This window comes from Silurus meridionalis, chromosome 4, assembly GCF_014805685.1.
Source record: "Silurus meridionalis isolate SWU-2019-XX chromosome 4, ASM1480568v1, whole genome shotgun sequence".
NCBI classification, from domain to species: domain Eukaryota; kingdom Metazoa; phylum Chordata; class Actinopteri; order Siluriformes; family Siluridae; genus Silurus; species Silurus meridionalis.
In genome coordinates this window covers 31,603,248-31,631,016 of record NC_060887.1, presented here as the reverse complement: position 1 = coordinate 31,631,016, position 27,769 = coordinate 31,603,248, and the positions used below count along the sequence as shown (strand labels likewise).

General features: G+C 36.4%; 1 protein-coding gene across 2 annotated transcripts in view; it reads left to right on the top strand.

Annotated features, from left to right (window-relative positions):
* Positions 1-235: 235 nt before the first annotated feature.
* Positions 236-27,769, top strand: part of itgb1a (integrin, beta 1a) — a 35,493-nt gene continuing 7,959 nt past the window's right edge. The window contains exons 1-13 of one of the 2 annotated variants that reach the window (XM_046847294.1): positions 236-539; positions 17,035-17,101; positions 17,447-17,532; positions 18,161-18,380; positions 18,539-18,709; positions 20,658-20,896; positions 21,856-22,011; positions 22,110-22,205; positions 23,554-23,643; positions 23,750-23,890; positions 24,349-24,551; positions 26,111-26,349; positions 26,438-26,660. In XM_046847294.1, coding sequence (XP_046703250.1) covers positions 537-539; positions 17,035-17,101; positions 17,447-17,532; positions 18,161-18,380; positions 18,539-18,709; positions 20,658-20,896; positions 21,856-22,011; positions 22,110-22,205; positions 23,554-23,643; positions 23,750-23,890; positions 24,349-24,551; positions 26,111-26,349; positions 26,438-26,660 — 1,934 coding nt within the window. In that variant the 5' untranslated portion in view covers positions 236-536. The remainder of the gene's footprint in view (positions 540-17,034; positions 17,102-17,446; positions 17,533-18,160; positions 18,381-18,538; positions 18,710-20,657; positions 20,897-21,855; positions 22,012-22,109; positions 22,206-23,553; positions 23,644-23,749; positions 23,891-24,348; positions 24,552-26,110; positions 26,350-26,437; positions 26,661-27,769) is intronic. The other variant, XM_046847295.1, reaches the window with a different exon arrangement.

The following is a 27,769-nucleotide window of genomic DNA, read 5'->3' as shown; positions in this document are numbered from 1 at the left end:
CCTCTGTGATTGTATATTGGCCTTTTAGTTTTTTCTTTAAATATTTAAAAATATGTTTTAAAAAATATGTTGTTTTCCAAACAAACAAACAAATCATCAATGTGGTCTCAGACTTTTGGACCCCATTGTAAATCCAGTAGGGGGCGCCATTCTGACTCCTTCGATTCTCTTTTCTCGGTGTGGATGACTCAGTGTGACTCTCTCCCTCGCTCTCTCTCTCGCTCTCTCTCTCTCTCTCGCTCTCTCTCTCTCGCTCTCTGAAGCCGCACACACAGACACACACATTTATGAGGACCGGTGGTTGAGTGTTAGCGGTGGTAAGTCAGTAGGAGTGTTAAAATGAGATGAGAGGAATAATCGGGCTGTTGTGTGATTACTGATTGGAAGCGGTGATCAAGCTTAGGTCAGTTCGGCTCGGATCGGTTCTACTCGGCTCGGCTCGGCTCGGTTCCGCGGAGGGATTTCATCTCGAGCTTTATTTCCAGTCTGGATAAACGGAAAAGAAACGCGTATGAGGCCTCGGGAGTGAAGAACAAATGGTGAACCGCTTTTCCCTCTGCTTTTATTTTACTTTTATTTTGTTTCCATGTTGTAATTTTCTGTAGTTTAATTTGGCTTTATGTTGTCCATCATCAAGAGAGCTGTTCCTTTACCGTGTGTGTGTGTGTGTTAGAAGCTTAATGGGGACCGAATGTCCTTTAAGGTTAAAAATATCTGACTGGTTTGACTTTAGGGGGACATTTGGCTGGTCCATACAAGTAAATTGTTTCAGCTTTTAATATAAAATAACTAAAGGGGGAACATATTTACTTCTGTTTCAATAAATAAGCAGTATATTGTAGGTCCTTTCAAATATTGGCTACTAATACGTGTGTGTGTGTGTGTGTGTGTGTGTGTGTGTGTGTGTTTGTGTGTGTGTGTGTGTTGTGTGTGTGTGTGTGTGTGTTTTAGTTAAAAGCTTCATGGGGACCAAATGTCCTATAAATATAAAAAAACATCTGACATGTTTGACTTTGGGGGGACATTTGGATGGCCCTTACCAGGAAATCTTTTTTTTTGTTTCAGCTTTTTAATTAAAATAACTAAAGGAGGGAAAATATTTACGTTTGTTTAAAGTAATAAGCAGTATATTCTAGGTCACTTTCAAATATAAGCTGCTAATACTAGGGTGAGTGTGAGTGTGTGTCAGTGAGTAAGGGTGTTACATTTAGATACATTAGTAATCAGCCGAGATGGGGGCATGAATACTGTGGTCTGGACACATGTAGTAAAAAGGGGGTGTCTAAGTGTTCTCTCTTTTAAGGAAAAAAAAGTCCAGTAGTTTCTTCTTCCCAGTGTGTTCCTCTAAAAGTAGGTGAGCTAGATGAGAGGTTTTTAGACTGGGGTCTGTAATTTCAATTTAGTTACACTTGGGTTAAAAAAAAACCATGCAATCACAAACTATTATATGTATGAGTGATTAAACCCTTAACCTATTGGACTGTTTGGTTGCTCACGAATGAAATCAGTTTCATTCAAACCTCGGTAATTCAAAATCAGTATAAAATGTCATTGTAAACAGAAATAAGTGAAAGTTATTGTTTATGCTAATAAGATATACGTGACATTTTATTTGCATTAGTGGTGTCCTGAATAACTAACTCTTACACTGAAAATTAATTACTTTTTCATTTTTTTTGTTTTCCGTCACACCTCTATTCGTGTGTGTATGTGGTTGTATGGTTTTGTCTGTGTGTGTGTGTCTGTTGTGAAGCTTATTAAGCCAGCTAAGTTGAAGGTGTTCCACAATAAATAACGGATGGAGCACACATAGAGTGTTATACGGTGTTGCATGGTGTAATAGCCTCTTAAATGGCAATGGCGCACAGGTTTGTGTGCAGGGAGCAAATCTGACAAGGAACTAGGCTCCAAAACAAACACAACACAAATGTTTGATCACCTGATAATTCACTGCATAACTGAAACAATACCATTCGACTGAGTCAAATCTGAAATGTGGACACCAGATATTGCACTAGCATTGCCTCATAACATACAGTGAAAGCGATAGATATATAAATTAAGTGGTGTGTCTGTCAGAAATAAACACCTATTATCAGTATGTTGAGTTGATGCTGATCATTACCAGGCCTCTAGAGCTTTGGTTTAGTCACACCACGTTCATACGTGCTAATCAGTGAATTTGAGCTGGTCGGTAGCCTTGGACCTAAAATGTACCATGCACTTCAAACAAATTCATATCTCAGGAGTCACGATCACTCAAATGCTGGCAGAAATTACAAAGTTGATTTCTGTAAAGACAGAAGTACCGATCAAATATTGGTATTTTATCCAATTTCTAGTTGCTACTGTCTGATTTCAGGCGTCCACTGGGAGGTATGAAACCTATCCCTCGTAGATAAGGGGGTTCAAATATTTCTTTTTGTGTTTGTTTAACTAGCCGTTCAGTCCATCATGTAATTTTATGTTATATTTGGCCTAGACTAGTCAGATTTCCAGGCAACCAAAACATTTGCCTCTAGTCTAGATCTCCTGCAATGATTCATTTAGGTGGTTATAGTTATCATCTCAGATGTTCCTGTCATTATAATATAAGCTAGCCTGGCCTCCTCTGTTGAATAAAAGGCATTAATAAAATGCTCCTTTAATAAATGTAAAACATTTTTCATTAATCCTATTCGTGAAAGTCAATATTTATTTTGATCAAATATCTCAATTTAATATCACATTGCTCATTTATCAAGCCCAAATTGTTTTCCATGAACAATGCAATCTGTGTGGAAAATCTCCTTTGAAGCCCCAGACACAGATCTGATAAAGATCCAGTCATACAAAGCTTCTGTGGGCTTCTGTGGCACATTTAAGTGCTCTTTGTTTTAATGGTTTAAAAAGAGGCAAAGATTAACTGTCACTGGACAGCTTTTAACATGTCTTATGTCAAATGGTGTGTTTCTGCAGGTGAAAATTAGACGTTTTTTGGACAGTGTTTCTTTTTTTTTTTTTTTTTTTTACTTGTCCAACTTGGAAGCTTCTCCGGTTGATGATTGGAAAAGGTCTCCTAAAAGAGTGGAACTTTGTCAGGAGTTTTTGATGAATTCTGAACAAGTACTTCCTTTTTTATCATTGTAACAGCTAAATGTTGTAAGTCAATGTGGTTTAGATATTTGTTACCTATCTTCTGTAGCTTGAACAATGTCTGGAAACTAAACCAAACTACAATTTCTGATTTAAAAAAGTATGTAAATGCTCATGTTTCTGAAGACAGACTGAAAATTTAAACGGAAGACAAACTACAAAAATATATGGCAAACACTAACTTTAACTATTTAAATAGCTACTTAATAGGTTTATTGCGTTAAAGAAATCCTGGTGACATGCTGTTATGTTATATTTCTTTTTATGTTACATGTGTAAACCGTTACATGTCTCATATTGAAAGTATACCGATTGGAATTGGCAGCTCAGTGGTTATGGCTCTGGGTTACTGATCGGCAGGTCGGGGGTTCAAGGCCCAGTATTGCCCTTGAGCAAGGCCCATAACCCTCTTTACTAGAGGGGTCCTGCATCATGGCGATGTGAGCTCTAAACCCTTTCTTCCTAATACCACAAGGATATGCAAAGAAGGTATTTCACTGTGCTCTAATGTACAATTAAAAAGCTCTTTTTTTTGTTTGAAACTATGCTTCTTTAGACTCAGCCACGGTGTCTTTAAAAGCACACAAGCAAAAATAAAACAACACTGACTTAAAAAGAATATACTTCCAGTCAGTTCCAAAGCTCTATCGCATCCTAAATGGCATCAATCCAAGGATGCAGAGGAGGGGGTGGTGATTCAGTGACTGGAGCTCAGATCAGGAAACAAGCAGTGACAGAGCACCGTTTCAGCTTTGAGAAGGATGTCTGGATGTCTTCAGTGTCCTTCAGAGCAGCTGATGGACTTTGCTTTTATCTGGCAGTGACATTATGTATTGAGGTGGTGGTGGTGGGAGGTATGAAGAAGGTGGGGGGCAGGGTTAGTGCAGATCCATATCTTTGAATTAAGAGAGTGGGTGTAGCTCTTCCGAGATAAACTTAATTGCAGGAAAGCATTTGTGTGGCGTATTTCTGTATGTGTATTTTTGTGTGAGTCTAGATTACCCACTGAATGAGACTTCAGCTGCTGCACAGAAGCACTTGATATTCTCAGGGTGACATCTGCTTGCACACAAGTGTTATTTGTTGAGTGTGTGTGTGTGTTTGTGTGTACAAATCTGCTTGTGTTTATCCTTTGTTAGTAGCTTGGTGTTAAAAGCTACAGGTGTTATTGGTTTTAAAGAAGACCACTGGATTGCTTGTGTTTGAAACAAAGCTCAGGGCATTTTCTGGAAGGTTCTTTAAGTCTTATGAATATTTATTTCAAAATGTGACAATTTTATTTCCCCCTCGCTATTTTCCTCCATTTTTCATTCGGCATCTTCTGTGCAACCTGTCCAGGGGTCTCGTTTATAAACATGCCATATGCACAAAACAAAGCTGAAAACGTGTGTACGGGAGAAAGTGCTTACCTGTATGTAAACTCTGAACCCTACAGTCTACACACGTTTCTAGCCCTGCTTTGTGTGGACGCCATGTTCATAAATGAGACTTCATTGGCGTCCAGAGATTAGTGGGTGGTGAATCAGTAATAATGGGGGGAAACACCCTGAGCTTTTGGAAACGTGCAAATAATTTGCCTCAAAGCTTTTTTGTATTTGAATTACTTAAGTTACTCAAGGAATCGTTTCAGCCCTAATATGATAGCCACAAAAATTCCCTATTATATATAATGGTTGTAGACTTCTACACAGTTTCTGGATTCAAACTTGATAAGTAAAGATTATTGCCTCAAAAATGCTGTCACCAGCTAATTGTTTCTCTTTAATCCAGATGTACAAGTTTTTCCACTTCTTCCAATTTTCTGTGACTGTTGTTTAGTCACACACTTTTGCAATACTCGCTGCTTTTTTATTTTTCATCATTGTCGAGATCATCGTTCTTGGAATTTTGTAATCGGCAACGATTTTGAGTCGCATTTATACCACCTTCATACTTGCCTATGATTCTGCCTAATTCTCTTTTAGCCTTATTTCTCTTTTTACAGGCTTCTTGGGCGGCATTTTTAACCAAAATGTACAAACAGCATAAAAGAGAACGCTATATGGCACTGTTTGCGAGCTTACATGAGACTATTCATGCATCTGGTTTACCGCGAGACTGAAGCAGTCATGAGTTTTCATCGCGAGAGTCGGTGTCGAGTTCTAAATATGCGATAAATGTCGGATCATTTTTAAGTTTTAATAATGGGACTTGTACCGATTTTGAAGGGTTGCACAGCCAACGTGTACCGAGATATTACTTAGTCGAGGTATTAATTAGTATGAAAAAAACCCCTTTTTCAAAAAATCTGAATATTGTTGTAGATTTTGTTTAAAATAGACAAAGATTTCAGCATGTTCATATATTCTGTTTTTATATATATATATATATATATATATATATATATATATATATATATATATATATAAAATAGAGAACAGAACCTATAGAATTATTTTTACTATGGAGTGTGCAGCATACTCTGATTAACAACAGGATGTACTATAGACTCTTCCTGCCCAGTCAGCAGGACCACATCTGACTGGCCACACGTCTCGCAATGGTTTGATTATTGGGTGTGGACTTTTGCACCACTCGGGAGTCTAAATATAGACCCATGTTGTCAAATATATAACTTTTTGAGGTCAGCTTTTTGACAAATTCAGTGCAGTTGTTTATAGAAGTTGTAGTACCAGGGTTCATTGACCACAATTCTCTGCAGTAAAAAAGAACAAGAACACACTGATTTGAGGACATGCATATTTTCCTTTTGCTTGATATACAATAGTTCAAATATTTCTGAAATAGCTATAATCATTCTATAGTATTTCTGTTTCTACTTTAAAAACTTTTCAAACCTTTCGAGTCAGCTAACCCAGGCTGCAAAATACTTCAAGTTTGAATTTTTGCATTTTTGTGGCATTGGTTTGTTTTTCTGCCTTGAAATATGATGGACTTTCTTATGATATTAAGATGACAAATTCCTGTTGCTTTTTGTTTTGCTATTTACAACAAACCTAATTAGTTCTGATTATTTTGTGTATCTTTGATCACCACATGTCCTGAAAAACACTTGAGGGTTGTGATATTTTCGTAATTTTGGTGTTTTGGTTAGTGTTTTTATATTGTTTGTTTGTTTTTTAATATATGTTCTAATTGTTGCTAGCTAATGGACTGGTTTTAACCAAAGCTTAAAATATGAATATTGTCAAAATCTCACTTTGTTTTTCATCTCTCTTGTCCATTTTTTTAATCTCTACAGATACCATAAAAATAGATTTTGCAAACATTCTTTAGCAACTATACCAAATGCTATGATATCTAGAAGTGTTTCGAACAATGCTTGGATGAGATTCCCTTTTCTGTGTAACTGGTGAACATGTCGTTATTAATGAAAATGGATAACCCGTAGGTCAGGGTCAGTGTTATCACAGATTTCCTCTTCACTGCTTTTTCTCACAAGAACTGCGGCTTTAGAGACATTCCTGTGGGCGAAGAAATTTCAGCATTCTACACAAATATCGAAAAGGCCAGTAACTGTGTCAGTCACAATGTGGCTTGTGTCCACGCAGACCAGAAGCACATCACAAACAAAATTAGCTTGAACTAGGTTTGTGTTGTTCCGGCATGTGGTCAGTGCTCTGTTGTCCACTCTCACATTTGAAATGCTGCTCTCCCCCAAATACCATGCATATCAAGGACTCAATGTAATGCATAATAGAGACTTTGTTGTTTCTAAATGTTCACTGCACTCGAACTAGCCTTGTTTGCTAGTTAAATAACGGTATAAAATATGCTGCGCTGTGATAATGAAAACCTAAAGTTCATCTCTGTCTTCAAGACCAAGACATCTGAGAGTCATTATCATCAGCTTTGTGACTTTCGTCTAAACACAGTTTGGCTGAAGGGTGTCTTTAATGAGATCCTCATGGCCATGGGGGAGAAGGGTGGATGGGACAAATCTCCATAAAACGTTAACCACTTGTTTAAACGAACAATTACGAACTGTACTTATTTGATATTTATTATGGTTAAATAAAAAAGACTTTCCAGTGAGTCAATTGTATTGTGTAAAATTTAATAAAAACATTATAATATGCATTTAGGGTTGTATTTAGAGTTGCAATTGTTATGATGCAGATTAACATTTCAGTGTGAAAAAAAACCCTTAAAACACTGTTTGGTCAAAATCCACCCTACAGTTTGAACATCTAACAATCAAATTGAATTTTATAGATTTAATTTAATTCACTCTTTGATAAAGGCTATTTGACAAACATTAAATTTCCTGCCTTCGTACAGGTTAGTTCATGTATGTATTTCTGTGTTAGAGACCCCACCTCACAGTTTAAATTACTCCTTCTAAATAAATCATTTCACAACGCATTATTTACAGCACGTGAAGACAGATGCAATGTGGCTGCCATTTCATCGTCCGCTTTTTTGCTCCGTTTTCATGCCATGCTAAATTTCCCCTCAAAGAGTGCTGGATATCTTTTTCCATGTCCTCTCCTGTCTTCAGCAGTATAAATCAGGGAACTAGGGACAGATGGGTGTGTGGCTGTGTCTTTCCTTTTCCAGACTGTAAATCTTGAACACCGCTTCAGCAACATTCACATATCAGATTTATTCAGGCCAAGACGCTGATCACAAACATTTCTTAATCAGGTCTTCTTGTTTTCTTTGTAGTTCTGCAGTATCACCAATCCAAATGGTTCGATGGAGGTAGAGGGGTTTTTGGCTGAAAGGAAAGGGCTGCATTATTTTAGATCAGCACTCTACTGTGTACCTTTTAAAGACAAAAGCATGGGCTGTTAGCCAGCATGTGAGCAGCTCTCATCTCGGAACTGGTGGAAAAAAGTGGGCTCAGCAGTTTGTGAGCTGACTTTACGCAATCACGCTTACACCATCAGTTCTTAGCAATGGATAAAATTAGCTAACAATTTGAATGAATTAATCCACAAATAGTTTTTACATGCTTTTAGATGGTGTTTACTGTTAAAGTGAGTTTTAATCTTTCAATTATTCATTCACATTAACCACCCACTTTATCATATCCATAGTGAGCTGATAAATTTGAGCGTTGTGGGTCAACCCGCTTTATATATCTGACACTCTCAAAACAGAGTGAAATTAAACAGTAGGCTGTCTGAATACATGGCTGTGTTTAAAGATAAAACACATTTCACTGTAAGTACACTGAGCTGCTTATGAGCTTGGAGCTTCTTTGTAATCTACAGCAGTAGGACAGCAATTGTATAGACTAATAGTCATTGACGAAAGACATAGCTGTCCCTTACTATGCTTTTAGGTACACTTGGGAACATCACATGCAATTATAATCCATGTAACCAGTTCACATTTCTGTCTGTAGTTTTATTTAAGGCCATGAGCCTCTTGTCTCTGCTGCTTAGCACTACATAAAGTATTTACAATGGCTTTCAGGCAGCTGTTCGGAAACAGTGTTTATTCCTGTCCCAGTGACCCCTTGCCTAGGTCAGGGCTTAGATTGAACCATTCACTCGACATACCACCCTGTTTTTTAGAGCATGCACACAGATGTGGAGAATCTGAGCTGGAGCTTCTTAAAGAGGGATCTGTAAAGCATAAACCAGAGCGTCCATGATGTTATTTTTATTATGATGCACATATCATATTGCTTTTTTCCTAGAGCTGTCTCTTTATTGAAAACTGCCCCTCGCTGATCCTACTGCCCTTCATACACTGCCTCACACTTCGTTAATGGACTGTTTACACAAAAAACTATGCTCATTGCCTAACTTTCCATTGTATATATATATCCACCTGATTTCTGTTTATAGTAATAGCCATATATTATGTTCATAGTACATATCCTTCTGTAAAGTTCTGTTTATAGTAATAGCCATCTGTATATTATGTTCATAGTACATACACATCTGTAAATTACTGCTATAATACAATTTAATTTATGTAACTTATGTAAACACTGTATATTCTGCACTTGCTGCTATTGCACTTCTGGTTAGACCTAAACTGCATTTCATTTCCTTGTACTTGTACATGTACAATGACAATAAAGTTTAATCTAATCTAATCCAATCTAAGGCTGCCTAAATGACTGATCACTTAAATTAAAGTCATCTTAGTGCTAGGTTAAATCCATGTTTTTAACAAGTTGCAACTATTTGGTGTTTTATAGGAGGAAGATTTAGGAAAAATAAAGCTCTACTGAATATGGAAAAATATCAGGTTTTGAAAAATGCATTTATGTATATACAGTGTACATAATATATATCCAAATTATATAATTCTTTTGTAATGAGATGCATACAAATAATTTATTTTTGACCTGGACACTTTTTTTTTTTTGGAACACCAGTACCCCTGCACAGTATTTCAGTCAATCTTGTAGCAGCTCAGTGCGCATCAAATCAAGAGCCTCATTTAAAATGTGACATCAGTGGCATTTACAATCACATACATTTGAATTCCAGATGGGCTGGTTAGAGAGTTTCAAGGAGAAGAAGAAGGATCTGATCAACAGTCCCATAATTTACCCATAATGGTGCAAAAAAAGATTTTTTCTTAATACCATCCCTAAACCATACATTTTTCAGAGTTGTCTTATATACATACATATTTTAACCTCCAACTCCTTCTAATATGTGACTTTTGGAGCATTTAATAAGAATGATATTAAGAAAGACAGCATGGAAACAGAAGCTTGGAGGGAGTTAGAGACAGGAAGTGCAGTATTTTGTCTCCGAGAACATTTTTTATTTATTTATTTATTTATTACTTAGACCTGGGTGTCATTCCAAACGTCCCCAGATTAAAGTGGGTGGTAGGTCATGCTTGTGTTGACTCTCTGTGCAGACAGAAAGATTTGTGGGGTTTGTGCTGCTGTTCTGGTTCTTCATTTCTTGGTCCTTGTGTCAGGGAGGTTGCTGCTAAGACAGTGGGTTTTTCATTCTCCAGTAAAGACGGGCTTGATTTCAGAGTCCTTCAGTAAAAAAAAGCCCACCATTTCCTGTTCATACTTTTTTCTTTTTTCCCCCTTCTTTCCATACTGTGCAGCTCTACTCTGCAAATTTTCAAGCTGAGTATTTGGCCCTCCTCTCTGCTTACTCCACAACTCTGTCCAAATTAATTACTGTAGATTTGGATATAGACTGCACTGCTGAGTAAGGAGGAATCTCCCAGCACTCTAATCACTGTAAAAGGGTATATTTCCGAGGGAAGTCGGGCCCAATTTCATCCTTTTATTTTTTTATTCAAATCCAGCTCCTTGCTAGTAAAACACACTTTTCAAACACTGTTTATTAACATATTCAACTAGGCAAAAATCTAGGTGTACATTAACACTACAGTCGAATGGTAACCGAACAAGTGTGTTTGTTTTACATGTGTAATTTATTTAGGGTCTTTACTAAATATAAATAAAATTAAGAATAAAAAACATAAAAATACGTTTAAATAGAAATTGTGTTTTTTTTTTTTATGAAAATAAAATGGTTAACTTTTAAAATAGAATGAACACCAGACACACCAGATTGTATAACTAAAAATGGTTCCACTCTCCTGGACATATTTTTGCCCTATTCACGTTTTTATACACGCAACATCTTAAACATGTTGAAGGAAAGCTAAACAGATGAACAAAGTTCTCAGGGGAGAGTTTCCATTGCATTCCTTCTTCTCTCCAGCTGCTAAACCACATCGAAACTTCAGGTTTTTTTTTTTTTATTGTTGCCTTCCTGGTGTTTTACAAGCACAGCTGACATTAAAGTACTTAATTCAGAACCCGGAGTTGGTGAGGTTTTGTTAGGGTCGGTTTTAATTAACTGATGTTTGTTTAGTCGTATTCGGCTGTGAGGTTAACTGAATTGAACTGTGTTTCAAGGTAAAAAAAAAACTTGGTTGAGGGAGAAGATTGCTTAGTTTGTCACTGTACAAATATTTGGGCAAATTTACATTTAATTTTTTGTCTTTTTTTTTTTTACATTGTTTTGCAAATTGTTTTTATATGTACTGCAATAAGCTCTTTTGATTGACTGAACAATATCAAAAGGCAGCATTTTCAAGGTCTTTTTTCTTGGACACATTTCTGCTATTTGCGGCATAAGGATATAATATAATAATATAATATTCCAATATTGTGAACTGGAATAAAAGCTTAGCCATTCATTATGACATGAAAATGGAATGCCATCACAAGCAAGTTTTTTTGCTAAGCAGATAAGAATAGCATCAGCGTAATGTCAGAAAGCTTAGATCTTCTGCAGTAATGCCATTGAGACCTGGGCTAATCTGGTCTTACTGACCGACATGCTGTCTGCCCTTGGTGTATAATGGGCTCTGAGCAATGGATGAACACTCACACACATACACACCCATACATACAAAGTAAATGATACATGAAAGTTTTTTCGTATATGGTTAACTCGAATTTATGTTGCTCGTGAATTATCATATAGCTATTTTTACATTTCAAACTCAAACTGGCGTCAAGTAGAAATGATTTTGGCAGATTTCTGTTTACATATGTACATCCTAAAATATGTTTTAAGCTAGCTAGTTTGCTAACACAGTGAGGCTGGTCTCTCATTTGTCTTGACTAGCCTGCTAGCAGAAGAATGCCAGTGGTTGAAAAGACTGGTCCATACTTATATAATTTTTGTGTATTTTCTCTGTTGACTGTTGTAGATATGTTTTTATGTCTCTTAAATAGCTTTCTAGCTGAACACTAATGGATGGTTTTGAAGTAGTGATTTCATTGGTTAACAATGTGTTTTCTGTACTTTATGCAATTCAAAACGAGCATAATGGAATCAATGAATAGTCTTTAGAGTTGTGTAAATGTGAGTATTTTGTCTACAGATCTGATATCGTGCTCTGTTTAAGCCAGAATGCTAATGTTATCTATTTAGTAGCTAATTATATGTGATTTGCTATTTTCCTTTTTCACAATGACCATTTCAAACTTGGTTATGTCAGAGAAGTTAGTAGGCTGATTTTGTTTGTTTTAGTTTTCCCCAGATTCTCAATTATTATATAAAAATCCATATTGTATCTCCTTGTTTATAGTAAATTAGTATTCCAATAGTATCAGTGCAATTTAGTGCCTAAAATGTGGTTTCGGGACTTTGAATGAATCCACAGTCCACTTTTTAAAAATATCCTTCCGCAAGTAACTTTCAAAGTGCATTCTTTTCCCATTTTCCTTTTTTTTTTTTTTTTTTTTTACTAACAGTGAAAGAGTTGTTTTCCCAGTGAGCTTGTAAAAAAAAAGGCACCCTCTGCAGCAGCCATGTTGAAAACAGTAAAACGCTTGTGTATGGTTGCGGTGAGTAACGGAGTGAAATTCTTCCAGAGCTGCCTCACCTCTACCCGTCGAGTGTTAATGTGAACCACATGTGTTGTGTTCAGCAGAAGAGGAGTGTTTTTACTCTGTCCCAACACACTCCTCACCAGTTTCTGAGCTTTATGCTTTTCATTCAGACGTAGCTGCCGTGTTTTGCTTTGTTTGCCTGTAGACACGTCCGAGTTTGTCGTAGCACAAGCATACTTATTTACACTCCATCTGCATGGCATTATAATGTGGATTTCTCTTTCTATTCTGTTTTAAAGGTTTCAAGAGTGTTTGCATCTTTACTCTCCCTTTGTGTTCATTTCGGGGGCTTTCTGCATCTGAAAGACATTTCCTTAGATACATATTAAGTTGGGGTAGATGTGTGGGGGAAAGAAAAATGTTTGCCCTTCTGGATTATGTAAGAGTTTAGTGTTATATTCATTTATATAGTAGTGACTATTAGTGCAAATGAATGTTAAGAAAACCTCATTTTTTGTTATAGTCATATTCTTTTATTTGATTCAAATATTGTTTCTGTGTTATAAAGTTATAAAGTATGCACGTGTATATATACATATCAGAGTAAACAAATTCATGTCTGTGCTCATTGTAGATGCATTCCTGCTCAGCATGATTGTAAACAGTGTGGGATTTTTTTAGTTACAGGAAGCCTATGGTCAGCTCAGCATCGTCTAGCCATTGTCTTTTGACCTCTCTCATCCACTTGGCTCACTGTTTTTTGTTTTGTGGTGTTTTTTGGCACCGATCTTTTTCAACTCTATCAGCATATCAGCAGTATTTCAATTTCTTAAAGCAATTCATGGCACAAAAACAAATTCAAACATTACATTTGTTTTTCCTCCTTCTGAGATAAATGATATGATATCATGATAATAAGAATGTGATTATTTAGATTTTGCTGAAAATATTATTTATGAACATGAACCGCTTTAGAAGGTGAATCCAGCGTAATGTGTGTATGCATAACTCTGATATAAGCAGCCCAACAGTGCGATTGAATCAGATACTCAGTAATCTTTGTGACCCATACGCAGCAGAAATCAATAATCTTTTACCCGGAAACATTGTGTATTGAACTTTTAGCCCATTTGAGTGTTAAGCAGAATTTGTGTTTGTTTGTGTGTGTGTGTGTGTGTGTGTGTGTGTGTGTGTGTGTGTGTGTGTGTTTGTGTGAATGTGGGGGGTGGGCTGGACTATTGGACAGGATATAATGATAAAAGGATGTCTTTGATCCACATAAATCTAAATTATATATGGCACAGGTACATGTTCTTACGTCCTGGCTGTTAAGTGTTTTTGGGTCATGACAGGATTACTATAATGTTCTACTTCACTTTATACATTTAATGCTAAATGAAACTCAATGCAGAAGCTTTGAATCGTTTTGCAGATTCACAGCAGGGTTACACACTCTTCTGAAGTAAACCTTATTGTTGGGTTAGTAGCGTGTTGCGGTTTATGTATTATTATGAGGATTGGATCTGAGTGTGGGTGTTTTTATATACTTGTCAAAGTTTCTTTCAACTGCACAGAGCAAACAAATGAAACAATCACTGAATATTTAAACAAGGAACAAAAAGTTTTATCAGCTTTTCGGAGTGTTTGGTTTGTTACAGCTGCTCTGCTCTGCTCACACCTTTCCTCTCCCCTTTTCCTTAATTTTTATTACCAAAGTGTGAGGTTTCTGAAATAGGACAAATGGACCATCTAATTTGGGTGGCCATCTAAATATGCTCGGGTTCCCAAGTGTTCTCTGTGTAATAGCAGCAACAAATGCTGCATGGTCTTCTTATTATTTGTATTTAATGTGTTGCTTTCTAAGATGTAAAAATACAACATATGACATAATGGATAAGGTGAGACATGGCACATATATTAGTGTTGTGTATTGTGTAAAGACTATAATCACACTCTTGATGTCACCCAAATGAGGATGGGTTCCCCTTTTGAGTCTGGTTCTTCTTAAGGTTTCTTCCTTGTAACATCTTTGTTCTTTGCCACAGACGCCCAGGCTGCTCATCAGGGATAAATACACATCGTTCACCTTAACTGTTAATTTCTGTAAAGCTGTGAAAGTGCTATAGAAATAAACTTGACCTATATATCAGTTATTTTTTAATATATTAGAAAATCAGTTAATTTTGAACACATTTGCTAGGTGATTTAGGTGTTTGTGTTTGTGTTATAAATAGGCAATAATTATCACATCAGTTCGTTGATGAAATTAGCTAATATAAAGTTTTCTTTCACTTTTGCGGATGGCTTGTTTTAAAAAAAAAAAAACAACAACAATCTATCCAATCGCTATGGATGAGAGTAAAGTCATATTAATATCAAAACCAAACCTAAAATTCAACCAAACCTTTTAAGAGACAGAAGTAAAGCGGTTACATTTTCAACAAAGGATTTTCCATGTCAGTAAATGTAACTCTAAATGGATAAAATGTATTTTTGTTTTGTTTTTTAACTTGTAAGCATTTAAAAACCATTGTGGTGTAAGTGGAATAAAACGTTTGTTAAAACATATACATTTCAGGGTTGCAAAGTTATAAATAATAAATTAAATATATACATTTCTGGAATTGATACATTTGTATAAAACTGAATTTTGATTTGAAAACTGATACTATACTACACAAATAAAATTTTTATAGAATTTTTACTTTCAACAACTCTCCATAAATCTTCCCCAAAAACTTCTCATTCTTAATGTTTCAGTATGTGAACATTTTTTAGATTTTTCTAAATCTTTTTTTAGTCTTTAAAATGGTTTTAACTTTTAAAGAATTTCAGCATTTCACCAAAATTGTAAATTGCGAAAACAGTTCTTTACAGTAGCTCCTGTAAAGAACTGTTTGACAGGAAGCAACATTGTTTAGGGTGTGTCGAGTGTGGGTTATCTGAAGACCAGGCAAAGTGTGTGTAATATTATACTCAGATGTCAAATTAAGATCCCGTGTACCACAGACTCTGTGCTATTTGGTGATGTGTTGAGAATTTTGAGCAATTTTACTAACACAGATCTGTCCACTTGTACTCAAACTTGGTGTAAAGTCAGATGGTGGTGTGATTTCAGCTAATTGTGCAGAATTTCTTTTTTTAAGTAGCTCAAAATCAAATAAGTGAAGCTGAATAATGTGCAACACTATCCACTATCCACACTGCTGCATACCAATGCATATCTAATGAGTCCATTTGTTTCATGGAACCCCTGTGTAGTTTTCTGTGTTATACCCCTCTGTGGTAGGTTGCATTTCTGTGTAACCGATCGTGTTTCTATGCCGATTAAATGTGCAAAACAGAAAAATCTAGGCAGATACTGCAAGTTATCCAAGCACCGCATGTTTTATTCTATAGTGACGTATTCATGCTAAAAAAAGTGAACTATTTCAGGAGGGAAAAAGAGCTGCTAAGAAGGACCACTTGGTTCAAATGTCATGTAAAAAAAAAGAAGCTGGTTCCTCTGAAAGCAGTGCTGCTAGGTAAAGGTTTCTAAGTGTAGCTTATATCTGTTACACTCTATAACTCACCTCTGACCTGGAAGCAGTGGTATGCGCTGAAGTTATTTATGAGCAGTCCTTGTACAGACCATCAGGTTATGAATTAACACTGACTCATGTGCATTAACGTTTTGTTTAAATGTAGTTTTTGATTTTTTTTTGTTTTGTTTTGTTAAAATGGGATATTGATTTTATATTTTTGATTTTGAGATGGAAAGCATTTGCTGGTTGAACAGTTTTGTAGTGTCAAATGAGTGATGTGGGGGAACTCGGGCATGAATAATTCCGGATCGAGTCTTGGGTATTACTTCATCACTAGTACTGAAATAGCCTAATGGGAACGTATAGGTGTGGTCATGTTATTTCATAACTTGAATAGAACAGACAGCATGTGACTTTTTTTTTTTTTCCCGATACACAAACTTTGAGTATTTACTAATTTATTACTATATTATTTTTTGACGTTCAAATCTTTAAAATGAATGGCTGCAGAATTTGTATTTTAAATATGTGATAAGAAAAAAACTGTAAGTCCAGTACAATACTGTTACTGTAATTGCCATGTGACATGCTTTATTATAAAACATATACAATGCTTTATGCTTGTGTTACGCTGTGCCAGCAATTACAAGCAATTCTGACATCATAATAGGTTTATTCTAGAATTACTAATATGTAGCCCAATACAAATACTGGGTTGTGCGTCAATGTAATTTTTTCCTTAACATTACACCTTTATGCCCGGTTGCCAGTTCAATGTAAATTAAATGAACAATAATAAAGATGTTCACATTCATTTTCCATCAAGCCACAACATCACATTCTACACACACTGAACATGAATTATTCACTCATGTTTCTGCACTAACATTGTTGCTGTGTGTGTGTTTTGTGTATTTTAAGTGCTGAGTTCTTATGTTATTGTACTTCCCCCTTCAACAATAAAAAGAAAAGTTTTTTTGACTTGAGGTCGATCTATTTATTCTTTCAACCATTCATCTATCCATCCATGTATTATTATATCACCAAAGTAACGAAAATCTACTTTTCCTTTGTTTGTTTCAGATGGACCTTAAACTACTTTTTATATCAGCATTCTTAGGCATCATATGCTACAGCAGTGCCCAGCCAGGTAACACTACCAGTTAACAATCTTACACTGACATAAATTAGTTCAGTTAAAAATCTAAATTGAATTAAACTTAAATTGAAGCTGATTAAACTGATGATCCTTCACAAACCATCTCTTTCTTCATCTGTCTCTCACTCAGTAAGAGTGCATGCCTGCGAATGTGATTTTTCCACAAGAAACCAAAGTCTCATTATGTGATGGAAACACATCCCACTCCCTCTTAGCTCTAATTACCGAGGACCACAAAGTCCTGAATGAAAGAACACAAGAGAGGCAGCGCTTTTTTGTTTTCCCAGCATGACGACAGTTGCTGAAACTCATCCACAGTGCTTTTGTTTTCGGCAGAGGGGAACGAGCGCATCAAGGTTATTGCCGAGTCCTGCGGTGACTGCATCCAAGTCGGAGCCGAGTTTGGGTGGTGCACAGCTACAGTAAGTAGTACTCACATGTTTAGCTTATCTGACTCATTCGTTTGTCACAGATGTTCGAAAACCGTTAAAGGAAACAGAAATTCTTGCTTGATAATGCACAAAGCATGCTCATGAGTTATCTGTGCCACATAGAGACTCACACAAATCATCTCCACATCCTGTGGCGATGTTGTGAATGAAGAAAATGAAGATTTTATAAACAGATGATCTCAGTGTCTGAGTCGACACCATCAGCCTGCGCCATGTTTCAGCTGTTTGAAGTAGCACTTGAGCTTTATATGGTCTAAAAGCAGAGCTAAGAACACCAAGCACAGCTTCTTGTGCTTTCCAAGTCTGCTACACTTAATGGAAAAAATGTGTTTTGAGCTGCAGGGCCAACAAGCCACTGTACCAGACATAGTGACGCAGATTCTAAGCGCAGATTCTGAGCACAGATACTCAACACGTCACAGGAAAAATAAAGATTGAAATTGCGATTTAGAATAACGTTCCAAATTTCCAGATTTCTAATCACATATATTTGTCCAACCTTTAAGAATATTATTGATTGATTTACTGAAATATTGACTTGTTAGTTCATTGATTATTTCTCTGTATACTTATTTATCTCATGATTCCTGCCTTTCAGGATTTCCTGAAGCAGGGCGAGCCCACATCAGCACGCTGTGATGAGCTCGAGTCCCTGAAGAAGAGAGGATGTTCACTGGCCATGATTGAAAACCCTCAGGGAAAACTGAAAATCCTTAAAAACAAAAATGTGACCAACCGCATAAAAGGAGGCGAGAAGCTCAAACCTGAGGACATCACCCAGATCCAGCCACAGAAACTTGCGGTCAGCCTGAGATCTGGTGTGTGTTTTGATTTGAAAGCCAGATTCTATGATATAAATCTGTAATTCTCTGATTAAAGCATGTAGTAAAATACAGTTCAGTATAAATAGTGATTTATTATTGTGTGTGTGTGTGTGTGTGTGTGTGTGAATATGAACATGTTTCTTTTTGTGTAGGACAACCACAAACAATTGATCTAAAGTTTAAAAGAGCAGAAGACTATCCCATTGACCTCTACTACCTTATGGACTTGTCCTATTCCATGAAGGATGACCTGGAAAATGTCAAAAACCTGGGCACCAGCCTGATGCTTAAGATGTCCAATATCACATCAGACTTTAGAATTGGTGTGTTTTTAAATCATTTTGCTTTTTAAATATCTGTCTGTCTGTCTGTCTGTCTGTCTGTCTGTCTTTGTGTATATGTTTTGCTTGTTAATACCCATAAACACATTTTTATTTATATCCAAAATCATTTAAAAAAATCCAGATCGGTAAATAAATTGAGACAAACTATGGAAAACTATGAGACAAATGAAAACTAGGAGCAGAAAAAATGTATTAAGCATGCAAATTTCTCTAAACTTAGGACTATAATGAGGAACTGTGAACAGTAACCATGGGAGATTTCACAGTAAACAGAAAGCACAGAGGAGGTTCTTGTGACATTTAACACATCAACTAGATTTGGTTTAAATTAGAGCAAAAAGGCCTAGAATAAAAAATGTTTCCAATAAAGTGGGATTAAAGTGCAGTAGATGTTATCGTCTGTGATATATGAACTTGTACTGTATCTGTTAGAATATAAACAAATGTGGTAGTTACTTAAGTTATTCCTTGAGACTACTTTAGCAAGTAATCTATTAATAGTATGCAAGTGGGTAAACACAGAGACAGGGGGGTGGGTTGGGGGGCAGAATAAACCTGAACTGTGTTGGTTTGTGTGTCAGCGTTTTGTTATTTTAGGTGAATTACAAAGAATTGAATTATAAAAATTTATTTTATGATTTAAAAACATAAAATTAAACCATGATTGAACAATGAATCTGTTTTAAACCATGAGTTGCCAGAAACCTACAAATCACCTCAGACATTCGTCTACAAATCTGTATTATTATTATTCAGTTCCCATTGGCACTGAGGTAGTTCCAGTTCACTTTTCTGATCGGCCAGTGTTCAAAGAAAGCTTCTGTTTGAGCAAGAGTGTTTTCTTAAAACACCAAGAGTATTTTATTTGTGTTCGCCACATAAAATCCCCCTTTCTAGATTTAAACATCATTCGATATGACAAACTTTACTTTTCAGGGATCTAAACTTTTTAATATAAACCTAAAAAGTCATTAGAAGCAAGGCCATTTTTTCTCACATGCAACATTAACGGGAATATACAAATCATTGTACGCCAGTGCACCAGCTAGATTTTGGAGGTGGCAGCTCAGTGGTTACGGTATTGGACAAATCCCAATACTGCTAAACTGTCCCCCCTGGGCCCCTGAGCATGGGCTTAATTGTACCCTCAATTGCTCAGTTGTATAAAAATAAGTTAATTGTAACTCCCTTTAGTGCATCTGCCTAATGCCATAAGTGTAAATGCCATTCTATGAGTCACCGCTTTAAGTGCCGCTTCTTTGGATCTGTTTCTGCTAATAGAGCAAAATTATACAGAAAATTTGTCCATGTGGTGTCCAGAATGTCATTTACTGGATATTAATTTCTTGTTTATAGAACTGTTCATAGACTGTCTATCTGCAGTGCATCACAGCTGCTTCTTTTTTGCTTATATTTGGTACAACTGTGCCTGTGTAAAGTAAAATATAAAAATAATAGGAAATGTTTTGCGGTTGTGAGATTGAGGAATATGGAATATGAATATGGATCCAATGATACAACCTGAGAGTAAAAACTTTGTAATACTTTTACATCTCATTCTGCAGATATTTTGCTGACTACAGTCCAAATCAAAGTTTTTAACACGCGGAGTTTTGTAGGTTTTATTACCACCACAATTTATTCATTTTTAGTTAAAAAGGAAAGAAAATGAGACTGTTTTTTTTTTCTTATTTATGTAGTTTTTTTATTATTATTGCATTAGTAATGAGAAGTGCACTTTACTGGTGATGAAGTATCTGTTAGCTACTGATGTTAACTCTACAATACATGCATGTTGTGTGCTACAAGTGAATAATAATTGTGACAGAAGTTTGTTTCACAGATTTAATACTGAAGAATTTAGGATAAAAACATATGTTGTTTTTTAAAACGTTTGAATCTGTACATTTCATTATTTCTCCATCAGGTTTTGGCTCGTTCGTGGAGAAGACGGTCATGCCCTACATCAGCACCACCCCTGCCAAACTTCTGAACCCCTGCACCGGGGACCAAAACTGCACAAGTCCTTTCAGCTACAAGAATGTGCTGAAACTAACGAGCAACGGTAAGCAGTTCAACACACTGGTGGGGCAGCAACAAATCTCAGGCAATCTGGACTCTCCAGAGGGCGGCTTCGACGCCATTATGCAAGTGGCTGTGTGTGGGGTGAGTATGGATGTCTAAAAAGCATTTTACCCTCTTGATCTTTTTTTAAAGGTTGCAATGCCTTGCAAAACATTTGTGTTTAGGTGTTCAAGCGAAATACTCTAGAATTTGACTAATCTATATTATAATTTTTAAATTTTATATTATAATTTTGGAAAAAGTGAACAAAGAAATATTGCTGATTGTTTATTTAGGCCCCAAACTATTTACAAGAGCTACCACTGAAAATTTGGGAAAATTGTACACTTAGGTTCGCCCCTAAACACCCCACCCCTGACAAAGTAAAACAGTACACTGTACAACAGTATGTATTAAAAAAAATTATCTGTAAAGGCTAACGCACTGAGAGAGAGAAAGAGAAATGCAATACATGCGTAGCATTTAGATATAGCCTTATAATTATCGACATTTATTAAACATAGTTACCATATGTAACTTTTTATAATAACTTGTGTATATCTGCATGGTAGTAAATAATAACAAGATTGATATACATATAATTTGATGCATTTATGATTATTAAACTGAAAATCGTATTTCATTTAACAGGTGACTGGTAGACTGGCTGTAGGTATATCTATTTAGGCACATGTAAACAGAAATACTTAGCTGTTAGATGAAAATTTTTTATTTACATTAACATTTAAAATATATTTGAGGAAAGCTTGATGTGTTCGAAAAGGTTTTAATTCGCATGGTGTGCTTGACATATGAATGAGGAATGTATTGTTTGGTTTTGAACATAATAAGAAAGAATGCTAAAAAGATGGATAAATTACAGCTGGTTTGTTGGTTTTGGGAGAAGAAAGTTTATCAGGTATTTGTATGAATATGTTTAATAGAAAAGTATGTTGGTTTTGAAAGCGATCACTCTGTAAGAGTGTTGAATAAAATGTCGCACACAGTGATCAGGTTTGTGTTGGTTGGATGACTGTATTTTTACACGCTTTATTTATCAGGAGCACATTGGCTGGAGAAACGTCACTCGTTTGCTGGTGTTTTCTACGGACGCAGGATTCCACTTTGCAGGAGATGGAAAACTGGGTGGAATTGTGCTGCCTAATGATGGCAAATGTCACCTGGAAAACAACATGTACACCATGAGCCATTATTATGTATGTACTGTGTGTAGCGTTCATTTGTTGCTTGGTGATATATTTAAATAATTCTGCATTCGGTCATTAATGTATTGGTTTATTGATCTATTTGACAGGATTACCCTTCAATAGCACATCTGGTGCAGAAACTAAGTGAAAACAACATCCAGACCATCTTCGCCGTCACTGAGGAATTTCAGCCTGTTTATAAAGTAGGCTTCGTTCATTCCTTTAGCAGTGTGTGTGTGTGTGTGTGTGTGTGTGTGTGTGTGTGTGTGTGTGTGTGTGTGTGTGTGTGTGTGTGTGTGTGTGTGTGTGTGTGTGTGTGTGTGTGTGTGTGTGTGTGTGTGTGTGTGTGTGTCTGTGTGTGCTTTGAATATATTAAATGTTTGTTTAATAAAATTTCTTCTCAGTTGGGAAAAGTCCATCTTTTTGAAGTTTGTGTACATTGTTTATGACCTCTGCCTGAACTTCTGCCTTATGTAATTGACCAAAATTCTGTTTTCAGAATATACTCAATTGTACCGCATGTTAGAAGTTAGAAGTCACATTAATTACCCCATTAGTTATTATGAACAACCACTTATGAACTTTATTATCAACACACAATAGTTCGTATGAATATATTCTGAATATATTATGAATATATTCTTTGATGTAAAAACTTGTAATGTTTTTTTCCCCAAACATGCCAGGACAAGCAAATGTTTATCCTGTCAGTAAATAAAATTATGCATACACTGAGATTTAAACCAAAAATGTAAACCAAATAAACCTTATTTAACATCATACATGAGGCTGAAAACAAGTACAGTGGAACCTCGGGTTACGAATTTAATTGGTTCCGGTACTTTATTTGTAACCTAAAAAGTTCGTATCCCGATACGCGTGGATAGAGCGTGGGTGGCGATAAGAAAAGAACCGACTTGCCTGTGATTTTATGGTGTGCAACGTTCATATCCCGAAATTTTGTTCGTAACCAGGGGCAAAAATTTTGATGAACTGCGATTCGTAACCTGAAATATACGTATGCTGGGGCGTTCGTAACCCGAGGTTCCACTGTACCAATACTAACACCTGGAGTTCAGCAATTTATCAGCTTTCAGCATTCTGGAATTTAATCATTATATTATTTATTAAATTATAATAATAATTTGCTTTATTCTGGACTTGTGTTTTTACTTATATATTGATTTTAGGTGTATTTTAATGTCTGTTGTATAAACTGTTAGTTATATGGAACTATTACCTTAGTGAATTCATGATGAATTTTATATTTTAAAGGCAAAACTCATTTATAATTTGCACATCAGATATTTGTCTCTAGTGAGACTCGAATTCACAAGCGGTTTAATCTGGCCTTTTTTGGAATTTTGAATCACTCTGAAAATATTTTCCATCTCGAGCTTTTGCCACACATTTCAAAATCACTATTTAGGATTCCTGCCCGGAACGTGACCGAGTCCTTTATAATATATAAGTTTCATATCTGTCTCCATCCTGTGGCTTGCCCTTTAAAACATTTTTCAGGGTTTTGTTTTGTTTTATTTTCTCCCACAGGAATTGAAAAACCTCATTCCAAAGTCTGCAGTGGGAACATTGTCCGCGAACTCCAGCAACGTGATCAACCTTATTATCGATGCATACAATGTAAAGTATTTCAGCGTACTTGTTTCCAATCTTTTCTTTATTCTCCTCTAAAGCAACTTGCTGAAACGTTTCCTTTTTGTCGTGGTGTTTTATTTTTCTCCCGTAGTCTCTGTCTTCAGAGGTGATTCTTGAGAACAGCAAGCTGCCTGAAGGAGTCACAATTGCATATCAATCACGCTGTAAGAATGGAATCGTGAGCACTGGAGAGGACGGGCGCAAATGCTCCAACATCTCAATTGGAGATGAGGTAGAAAAATAGAAACGCATCTGTAGAGCATTGACAATTTTATCAGTGTGTGAGCTTTTGCATTTTTTTGTCGTACTTGTTTTCCACTCCTGGCATTTGTATTTCTTATGTAGGTTGTGGGTTTGATCCTGGTACTGTATGATACACTCTGTGGGGGAAAAGTTATTGGTTGAAAATTCAAATCATAGTTTGCTTATAACATACACTTGGGTCCAAAAATGTGTTATTGTGTGATCAGGTTGTTGGGTTTGTGTGGTTTTGAAATTAACATACATCAAAAAGATTTTTGTTTCTAAACAATATAAATACTAAAGTTTATTGTACACAGGAGTACAGCATACATATGTCATTGTATCGCATAGTTTATATTGTCAATATTTTATGTAATTTTTTAATAGAATTTTTAATCAAAGGATATAATTTGCTGATTGTCATTCAGTTTTCCTCTTTTTATGCAGGTCTCCTTCAGCATAAACATCACAGTTAATGGCTGCCCCAAACAAGGCAAGTCTCAGACCTTAAAGATCAGACCTCTTGGGTTCACTGAGGAAGTGGAGATCGAACTGAGCTTTATCTGTGACTGCGATTGCCAGAAGAAAGGAATCCCGAACAGCGATCTTTGCCATAACGGCAACGGCACCTTCGAATGTGGTGCCTGCAGGTAACGATTCATCGACACGAAAATATTTGGGGTCGCAAATCTGTTTTGTTTTTACTTTAAGGAAAAGCAACACTCACAGAAATGTAAAGATCTGCACCCTGTCAGCTGGAAATAGCTGATCAAAGCCTAAAATTTATGTTGCAGTAGCACAATGCATAAAGCAGGCAGATACAGGTTAAGAGTTTTAGGTGACGTTCCATGAAAAATCAGAAAGAAGAAAATGTGATCTCTGTAATTACGGCATAAAAGAACTCCATACAAGGCATTTCCACCACAGAACTGTCACTCGCTGATTGTTTTTTTCCCCTTATAACAGGACATAACAGGTCATAAACAGCCTTTGCACAGAAGCTTAAATCAGCTGTGTCCAAAATTTTCTGTCTTTTACAAAACTCTTCATACTGAAGACTCTTTCCAGAATTGCTGCAAAACAGAGTCCTTATAGAAAATACTATCACATAAACATTTTAACATTTTAAGCTTCTTCTGTGGAGCTCATTTGTTTCATTAGAAATGATAAGACAATTGTATTAGAACCAAAGGATTATTATATTCAGTGAGTTGTAGTCAGAATCTAGAGCTGCTGACTCTTATAGAATATTAATCAGCATTTACCACGGAAATTTTCAGTTTTTATACATAGTGAACATATCATATGCATATGCTACGTGATGTGTGCTTATGAATAGTGATGGCGGTGAGTTGTGTGTAGTCTGGTAGAGTAAGTAAACACTATAGACTTTAGATTCAATTATATTGATAAATTACACAATAAAGTGTATATTGATATTCGGCTGCTCCCATTAGGGGTCCCCACAGCGGATCATCCGTCTCCATACCCCCTGTCCTCTACATCTGCCTCTTTCACACCAACTACCTGCATGTCTTCCCTCACCACATCCATAAACCTCCTCTTTGGTCTTCCTCTTTTCCTCCTTCCTGGTGGCTCCATCCAGCATTCTCCTACCAATATACCCCATGTCCCTCCTCTGCACATGTCCAAACCATCTCAATCTCTCCTCCCTCACCTTGTCTCCAAAACGTCCAACATGTGCTGTCCCTCTAATAAACTAATTTCTAATCCTGTCCATCCTCGTCACTCCCGAAGAAAACCTCAACATCTTCAGCTCTGCTACCTCCAGCTCCACCTCCTGTCTTTTAGTCAATGCCACTGTCTCTAATCCATACAACATCACAGGTCTCACCACAGTCACATAAACTTTCCCTTTCACTCTTACAGATACCCTACTATCACAAATCACTCCTGTCACACTTCTCTACCCACTTCACCCTGCCTGCACTTTCTTTACTTCCCTAACACACTCTCCATTACTTTGCACTGTTGACCCCAGGTACCTGACCTCCTCCACCATTTGAGGAGAATTTATAACACACATAATTAAACATCACTGGAGATGTGTTTTAGATAGTCAGGAATAAAATGAAGAATGCCTCATTAATAATCTACCCAATCTGCCTCATTAATAATCATTTAATAATGTAGCTAAATTTAACGCAGGTAAACTGCACAACATTGAGATTTCTCGTTTCTTTCTCAGGTGCAATAAGGATCGAATTGGGCGAGAGTGCGAGTGCTGGAAAGACGAAGTGTCCAGTGAGGACCTTGAAAAGACATGTCGCAAGGACAACAGCACCGATCTCTGCAGCAACAACGGCGAGTGCGTGTGTGGCAAGTGCGAATGTAAGAAGAAGGACAACCCAGTGGAGTACTACAGCGGCGAGTACTGCGAGTGCGACAACTTCAACTGCGACCGCTCCAACAACAAGCTCTGTGGAGGTACTAACTGCTTAACGACTCCATTTATAAATACCGATTCATCACTGTACTTATTAATCTGCTAATCTCTGTTCTTGTGTTATTCTAGGACATGGCCGCTGCGAATGCCGAGTCTGTATTTGTGACGCTAACTACACAGGAAGTGCTTGTGACTGCTCCTTAGATACATCGACATGTCTGGCCTCCAATAATCAGATCTGTAACGGCAGAGGCAATTGTGAATGTGGAACCTGTAGGTGCACTGATCCTAAATTCCAGGGACCCACATGTGAGATCTGCCCCACCTGTCCAGGAGTCTGCACTGAACACAAGTAAGCATAGGAAAGCCACAATTCAAAGAATTCAAGCCTAGATCTAGAAGTGTCTAACAGATAAAACAGTCAACACCTATACAAGAGTTTACAAGATTCATTTTAAACAGAACCAAGTTGAGAAAGTTATGAATATCATAAATGATCTACTTGATCTACAGCATTTCATTCTTTTCATTATTGCTGCCTTTTGCCATTTTCTTTTTTTTTTTTGTTTATTATTAGTTGATGTTAGGCTTTTCCTCCAATCATTGATTCGCAGAACCTTTTGAAATAAGGCACATCAGGACGATTCTGATCTAAACTCGTTTCTATTAATATATCAGCTTCTAGAATGATGTACAATTGGTATTCTCCTGGGGATTTTCTCTTTATTCGTATCATGTTTTTTTTCAGGTTAATTATCATTTTAAGGGTATTGTTTGCTCATTCTTTATTTGTTTCATTTAATTTCCTTCCTTTATTTTGCTGTGAGAAGAATGTTGAAAGAATTTTGCTATTGTTGGTGTTGGGGACATGTTTTTGGGGACATGAGTTTATACAAGCAGCCCAATGAGTTGACTGTTTTATAAAAAGGTTTTAAGGCAAAATGTAATTTTTGCTTGTGGATTCTCTTTGATCTATTCAGAAAGATTATATTGTCTCTCATTCTTCAACATTCAGTGTTGAGTAGTCTGAGGTCTTCGTTGTTTTGTTATTGAGCGTGTGTAGTAATGTAGTAATTTTTCTTTGTGAAATAACATCATTTTTTAATCCATCTTTAATTAGTCCTTGTGATTTATCTGTTCAACAATGTGGTGGTATAGGTTTATACCGTATAACACTAATCACAGACTCCATATATGTTTATCACCAATATATGAGGTTATATGTTGAGATCTTTTTCATGCGTGGAAGGAGAAGAGAGTGTGAGATTGACAGATCAGATCAGGGACAGCAGTGTTACAGCTGCTGTAGCAGTCAGTGGTAGCAAAGCTGGAACTCAAGTTTCCAGATGAAGTTCTTTTCTAAGAGTTGGTAGTTAGTTATAAATTAAAGTCATGAGTATAAGCAACGGAAGTCATGTCATGTTTCTTCTTTTGGTTGCTGGCAGCTTAGATTCTGCTGTA